General features: G+C 36.4%; 1 protein-coding gene across 1 annotated transcript; it reads right to left on the bottom strand.

Annotated features, from left to right (window-relative positions):
• Positions 1 to 2003: 2003 nt before the first annotated feature.
• On the bottom strand, positions 2004 to 3294 carry LOC110916718 (LOB domain-containing protein 2). The gene is made up of 2 exons (XM_022161404.1): positions 3116 to 3294; positions 2004 to 2831 (listed from the first exon to the last, which is right to left on the bottom strand). The coding sequence occupies exons 1-2, from the start codon at positions 3245 to 3247 to the stop codon at positions 2148 to 2150; spliced, it is 816 nt and encodes a 271-aa protein (XP_022017096.1). The 5' UTR covers positions 3248 to 3294; the 3' UTR covers positions 2004 to 2147.
• Between the last annotated feature and the right edge of the window lie 4628 nt (positions 3295 to 7922).

Below are 7922 nucleotides of genomic sequence, written 5' to 3'. Positions count from 1 at the left end.
GCTTTCCTGTAAACAGTAATTAATTAGTAATCTTAATTTACACAAGTAACATACTTAGACACAGTTTATATTTATTTTGATTATAAACGATCTGATGCAACCTGCCGTGAAGTGCAACCGCCGTGGCGCTTACTAGTTAGCTTTTAGATGACAATACAGTGCTCAAAATATATCTATATGCTATTTCAGGGAGCCTGGTTTATTAAGACCATGAAATTCAAAGCCAGTTGATGTAGTGCATTACTGCATTTTGTTGGTGTCATTTTTGTTGGGCAGCCCCTCAGCTCACCTACAGCTTATTTCCTATTTCTGGAGCCACTTTTAGAGAAGTGATATCATACACATATACCCCATCATCTATAATGTTTAGGTTGGACCAATATTACATTTGCAATAAGCTAACTTTGTTTTTTATGTCTTACGATATATTAAATGGAAATACCATTTTTTTTTTTTTTTTGCGTTTTCTATGCGTGAGTTGGTGATAGCAACACTTTATGCTAGTGGTTTTGATTACTTCTTTATGTGTTATTGCACATGAAACTCAGTTCAAGTACGACAGGTATAATAAATCAACTCTTGTAGTCATTTCTCTTTTTAGGCTTAGGTTGTATACAAAGAATAAAGCCTAAGGATGTAAACGAGCCAGGCTACTCGTGAGTTACTTGAGATTGGCTCGAAACAAGTCGACCTTTAAAGAGCTTTATACGTATGTACATTTGCGTATACATTTTAAGCTTTATTTTATTAATGTATTGTTATGTTTTGTTAGGCAATTTCTAAGGTTCCGGTTGCAAGTATCAAGACATAGGTTTAGGAAATTATTGTAAATCTTTAATGGAAATACCATTGGAACTTGACATAAGAAGTCCCTTTCAAAAAGACAAAACATCCAATAAACTTTTGAACTTCACAAAACAACCATTAAACTTTTGAAATTGACATTTTCACCCCTTGAGTTCCTTATTAAATTTACCCACGTATTTTAATTCTTTAGCTTAAAAGAAAAAAAAATAACTATTTTCGCACGTAATTATTTTTATATACGTCTCGGTTTAATTCACGTTTCATGCTTATTTTTATGTACATTTTCAGTTGGTGTGCATCTTGAAGTTTTAATATATGTGTCGGTATATATTCATGTTGCAACATAATCGATATAAATTCACATTTTGACATAGTTTTTTTCGAAAAAAGTTTGTTCAGTCAAATATAATATATTTTCATACTTATTTTTGCATACGTTTTCGGGTAGTCTATGTTTTGACGTAAAGAATTCACTAAAATGTGTATATTCGCATGTTTTATTTTACATGTACATATCATTTTTTTAAGCTTGGATTCACATGCGTTATGTTGTTTTTCACGAACATGTGTATGTTTCACATATTTTTATGTCATATATCAACATCTTTTTTCCTCTATTATCATAGTTTGTATGGCCATACCATAAACCTTATAACGTCTATACACGTGTGTTTATATGTCTTGGTACAAATACAAAGTAAACACATATGCTAACATGATATATATTATCCACTTCACTATGATTTATCCGAAGAATCATTATAATTAGGGTTTATAATCGTCAATGTAATGCTAACAATATAATAACAAAAAAAATTGAATCTTTTTAATTTCGGTAACATACAAAGTCGATCGAGTTAGCACCATCGTATGAGACTCAAAAGCTAAAACGCATCTTCTAGGGTGTTAACACATGCATCTTAGAATGGAGGTCAATCTCAACTTCAAATTTGACAAGATGAGTAATTCAAGATTTTGATGTAAAGTTGGCGAAGCTTGACCATGAAAACGTGGGGGTCGAAAACGTATATACCAAAAAATTTCTATTGAACCGGGGGGTCGAAAACGTATATACCCAAAAAATTTTATACGAAAACTACATGAATAACACTACTGACCGAAAAGTTCGGGGGGTCGGGCGCCCCTCCCGGCCCCTCTTAAGTTACGCCCTTGGTTGAGTAGAGTAAGATTTGCAGTTATCCGAAAAAATTAGGAAACCATTGGTGTTCAAATGGTTAGCATTTGTATATAAAATTGTCTAAATCAACAAACCAATTGCAGAATCTTCAGTTAGAACCCTAATCTTGAAAAAGAAAAACATTAACAAGCAAGTACCTTTACTAGTAAAACTCACTAAAGTCATTCATCATTTGTTGTTGTTGATGAATCAAAGAACCTTGTTGATCTCTTTCATGCTTTACCCTCTCCATACTTTGCGAAGATCCATAGTTCAACATACGAGTGCTATGATCAATCCCACCATTAACTCCATTGCAATGAATGTAATAATCCAACAACGAACCACTGTTAATATTCCCATTGGTGTCACAATTACATGATTTAATCAACCGTTGTGCAGACTTACTGTTGTACATATCTGGACTTTGCATAACAGGAACATTGGCTAACAATTGTGTTTTATAAAAGTTGAGTTCTTCACAAACCCTTTGGAACTCTCCTAATGACCCTAACACCGGATCTTTGATCCGGCAATTCGCTTCCCAGATAAGCGAATCGACCGCCTTTTTCCCGTCTTCTGTACTTAAATCCTTCAACAACTTTGTCACGTTGCTGACCCCGAAAACCCTATGAACTGCTTGAAAATCTTGAGTTTTTTCGACAGGAAAAAAAGGTGCTAATACACACTTTTTTGTGCACTTCTTTCGCTGGTGGCGGCACGCTGCACATGCTGGTACTGCACCGCCGTAGGTGGTGGTTGTGGATGGTGGAGATGAGGAGGTTGCAGCTTCAAGAACCCTAATTGTGGTTGTATCATTCTGGCTCTTCTGCATCTTGTTATCGTTCTAATAATATTAATCAAGAATAATGTAAAGAATATTAATTGAATGATTTAGGGTAAAGATTAACTTAAATCCGAGTTAACTAAGTATGATTATTATTTACTTCTATATATGAACAAGATCTTGAGCATGTGATTATTATTTACTTCTATATATAAACAAGATCTTGAGCAAAAGTAAATATGACACCTAGTAAGACACATGTTATGGTTATGCATTAGTTTATGTCAAGAATGAAAAGGGTGTTTCTTGAATATAATAAAAAGCTTGAAAAAGAGTAGACATACCAATAAATGTTGTGTTTTTGCGTGGGGTGGGGTGGGGGTGGGAGTGGCCACTGGAGTGGTGGTGGTTGCCGTTGGTGTAGGGTTATGGAGAGAGAGACGTCTAATATCAGGCATGTAAAGATTGATATTCATCTTGTTTGTTAACGGTTTAGGGTTTTTATGGGTAGTTCATATGAAGACGATAGACGAAGGTTGGGTTTTGAATTTATTTATAACCAAATTTAACTTAACCCCCTTATATTTTAGCAAAGGCAATCTTGACCCGGTATATTTTCTCCTTTGTATGTTGCCGAACAAATTTACAGATTTGTGTTGGCTGGAAGGTTCACAGTTGACTCATTTAACCCATTTACTTTTTTTTAATTTGTATTTATTTTACAACTTAGAATAGTTGGGTAATTTATGTCAAGTTTTAAAACTTTGAGGAGTTAGCGTCAACTTTTTATAATTTAGTGTAGTTTTGTGTATGTACATACGTAAAAATTTGTAATTAGTAATTTTAGTGTATTAATATAGATTAAAAAATAAAAATATAGGAGAAATTTGCCGATCGTGTTTGTGTCAACTTATGAAAACCTATGATTTTATTGATAACCCATTGAACGAGTCATGAGATGTAAGTTGTAACAAAAGAATCAAGATGCTTAGGTCACTCGGGGCACCAACGTGATGAAAAGTATGATGGCGTGATCACCGTGATCACAGCGCCGCAAATGGTGTGATCACGGTAGTGATAGTGATGGGTGTGATCAGTGGCGGAACTAAAACATTAACTCAGTGGTATCCAAAAAAAAAAATTAACCGTGCAATCGTACAATATTAAAAAAAAACGACAATAAATAAATAAAGTAAAACAAATACCTAATAGATTTGTCTTCTTCTTTTTTTCATAGCTTGAAATCGTTCCATCACATCGTCATCTTTTACTTCATGTAAAAAATCATTTTCGACCGCACAAACCATATCATTGTTCAAAAATTCCGGGCCCATTTGATTGCGTAAATCCGTCTTGACAAGCTTCAATTTCGAAAAAAAATCTTTCAACGGTTGCGGTTGCAACCGGTAACACCGCAACCGGTAAAAGCAAAGTTAGCTTCACTACCCGATAAACTGAAGGACAAGAACTATGCGTTCCTGTTTCAACCATAACACGCACAAGATCACTTATTCTATTCAAGTTTGCAAATTTATCATCATCGCTTATAGTGTGACGAAATGGACAATTGAGATTTGAGCTTATTATTTTCAATTGATTGGTATCCTCATAGTTGTGACGTGTCGTGCATTAAAACTTCAGGGCAATTGGGCAATTATTTACAATCTTTTATTATTTTGGGCTAATATATTGGGCAATTGGACTTGTTATTTACAATCTTCAATTGATTTGGGCTAACATATTGGCAATTGGGATTTGGGCTTATTATTTTTAACTGATTTGGGCTTACAGACTTTTTTAGAGGTGTTCTCGTAGTTGTTTAGGGGTATCCTTGGTATAAAAACCGAAAAAAAATTACACTACCGATAAAAAGTTGAGCCGTAGCCCGTGCTCTGCCTCGGTATACATAAGGTCCGCGCCCCTGGGTGTGATGGTTATCGCAGTCGTGGTTGCTTGATGGTGTAAAAGGGGGAATGAGATGGCATATATTGATTGGTTGGTTTTGTATAGGTGATTTAGTGATAGTGTAATTGAATTAGAAAGAATGAAGTGTTAAATTGTGATTGGACATGATAGTGTGATGGTGTGCTGGGTACCCATAATGCCTTGGTAGTTTCAAATTTTGGCCTTGTTTTTTCACAATTCACTTTGAATTTTAACTCTCGTTTCCTTTAAACATAAATTTAATCAAAAAGAATGAACACTAGAGTATGCAACATCTAATTGATAACATATGATTCAATCTTCTGATCAGATGTTACAAAACCATCCTTGTATATTCATTATCATCTAAAATATTAACTAGAGTCGAAACAAAATCTAAAGTTAAAATTCCTACTTCTGTCAAAAGAAAAGAAATACATGACACATATATTTGTATTTATTTAAGAGTGCTAAACAGGTCATGTCCGTGTATTTGTATTTATGTAATGGTTCTAAACAGGTCATGTCCGCAGATTGATGCGCCTAATCCGACAAGAACCCGAAAGTTCTACATGAACCCGGACACGGCCCCAACACAAAAATCGTGTCAGACGTATATAAGACCAAACACAATAGAATATTACCGAGCTGATACAAACACAACCTGTTATTTTTCACATATTCATACTCTAAATCTATGCATGTTTGTCCTGACACGATTATGGGTATGTTTGGCAAAAGTAGCTGGTGGCTGGAAGCTAGTGACTGGTGGTTGGAAGCTGGTAGCTAGTGACTGTAGCTTTTTAGATATATAATTAGGTGTTTGACAGAGTAGCTGGAACTTTTAATAAAATGTATAAAATAATCAAAATGGACATAACTGAAAAAACATAACTAAAAAGTTCATTATCTTTAGAGGTTAAAATAATCATTTTTCCTAAAAGCTTGTAGCTCTTTTTAAACGCTACTAGTAGGAGTGTTCAACCAAAAGCTTCAAGTTCCTTCAACAAAACAAGTCTTTTTATTGAGTATGAGTTTTTTCTTAAAAGCTTACACCTAGAAGCTACTAAAAGCTTCAATGCAAATGATGAGATCTTAAATTTAAGTAACACCAAATTTGCATTCTTCAATCCCCATAAAGTGTTTTGGCAAAATCATAATGCAAAAACCTTAGGGTCTAATTTGAACTAAAAGAAAGAAGAGGGGGTAACGTGGAATATATAAGATGTTCGATATGGTAGGAAACTAAATCCGGGGTAGATAATCTGTAAATTTTGTGATGACATGGAATACGGGCCCGTGACGATAACAGTCTTATACTTAATTGCCACGTACATTCCGTTTTCTTCTTTCTCAAAAAACCTTTTCGTTTTCTTCTGACCGTCCGGAGGCTCGACGAAGCAAAGTTGGTCGGAATAGTGTGCAAGGTCGCCGGTATCCTCGAGTTTGACCTCTCACCCTATCCTGTCTTATCGGAGCTTCCATCGCCGTTCCGGGCCGGTCCTTGTGTTATTCTTTTCCGGCCATCTCTGTTGTTTCACCCCTGATTGCTTAGCCGGTCTGTTATCGATCGCGGCTATCTGAGTATAGTTTAGCTGGATTGTTACGAATCCGGTTAACCTTTTAAAGCGTGATTCAATAAGGTGGTTTCGGGTTTTATCCAAAAGAGTTTTTGCTCCGTGTTCGAAAATATGGGAAGGTTTTATAACAATGGTGGACAGGGATTTGATAACAATGGTGGACAGGGGCCTAATGTTACAACGTTTTACGTGGGGAACCTACCGGGCGAAATCTCGAAGTCATTACTGTGGAAAGCCTTTCAGCCGCATGGAATAGTGAAAGATGCATATGTAGCAAAAAAGAGAGACGCCAGGGGAAACTATTTTGGATTTGTTAGATTACAAGGAGTGGTTAATATGGAAAAAGGTATTGGAAAACATGAATATGATTACCATTTATGAAGCAAAACTGAAAGCCTTTCCGGCAAAATTTGGAAAAGGAAACAAGCGCTTCAATATACACGTGAATCAACAAGAAAAGGCTCAGAAATATGTTCCGGTAACAAATAATAAACAATCAGTTGGTGGGACAGTTCCGAGCCAGGCGTATGTAAGGAAAGGGGTCTCTTTTAAGGAATCATTAGCAGGTCCGTCAACCAAGTATAATGAAAATCCGGTGGTAGAGGTGGAGAAAAGACTGGAGTACAAGGGTAGGGCAGCACTGTATCCGAGTCACTGCATGATGAGATCAATTATAGTAGAGGCAATAGATATAGAAGCAATAAAAAAGATGAGGAGGACACTGGATGAAAGTGGCCATAAGTAAAACGCAGTAAGTTATATTGGTGGACTACAATTCTTAATAATCTTCAAAGAAAAAAGGGTGGCTCTACAATTTATAAGAGAAAAAGAAATCCTGTGGAAACAGTTGTTTTCGTCTGCATCATTATGGGAAGGGCAAGAGATGAGTTGTGAAAGACTGATCTGGTTAAGAATCACAGGGGCCCCACTACAACTTAGAGATGAAAATTTTTACAACATGATTGCAGGACTGTATGGGAAAATTGTGGTGGAATCAGACTTCTCATGGAATACATCCAAGAATCACGAATCAATGTGTGCAGTCGTATCGGAAACCGGGAAACGTATAGAGGAAGATGTTCAAGTAGAATGGGAGAAGCGTATTCATCAAATATGGGTCTCCGAGGTGCCCGAGATGAACATCAATCAAATTTTGGAGGAGTCTGTGTCAGCGGTGGCATCGGAGCCATCGGATTTGGATAGTTCGGACGAATCAGTGGCCGGAGAAAACGATGAGATGGAAGAAGGTGAAATTAGAAAGGTCAACTAGGTACCGCCGGTGATTCAATCGGAGAAGAAGGTAGTCCAAGAGGCGGCAGCAGATGAAGAGTCAAATAATGACAGTTTGCATGGGAATGTGGAAGGAGTGCATGGGGAACAAAATGGCTTGGAATCTGGTAGTTTTTTTCCTTGGTCGGCGGAAGCAGTAAATGGAGGTGGGACCAGTGATTTAAACAGAGGGAATCCATTTAATATGGGCTCTAATGTGAACATGGGCCAAAAAATTAAGGCCAACTCTAGGAAAAGAAGGAGGTGTATGAGGAGCCCAGTAACTCAAGAAAAAGAAGGTTCTGATATTTGGGCCCAAAGGTTTAAGCTTCCTAGTAGGATAGACTTAAATAGCCCAGTTAGGAGCCAGTCAATGGGT

This window comes from Helianthus annuus, chromosome 16, assembly GCF_002127325.2.
Source record: "Helianthus annuus cultivar XRQ/B chromosome 16, HanXRQr2.0-SUNRISE, whole genome shotgun sequence".
Classification (NCBI taxonomy): Eukaryota; Viridiplantae; Streptophyta; class Magnoliopsida; order Asterales; family Asteraceae; genus Helianthus; species Helianthus annuus.
The sequence above is the reverse complement of the archived record's forward strand: the minus strand, read 5'-3'. Positions and strand labels throughout refer to the sequence as shown.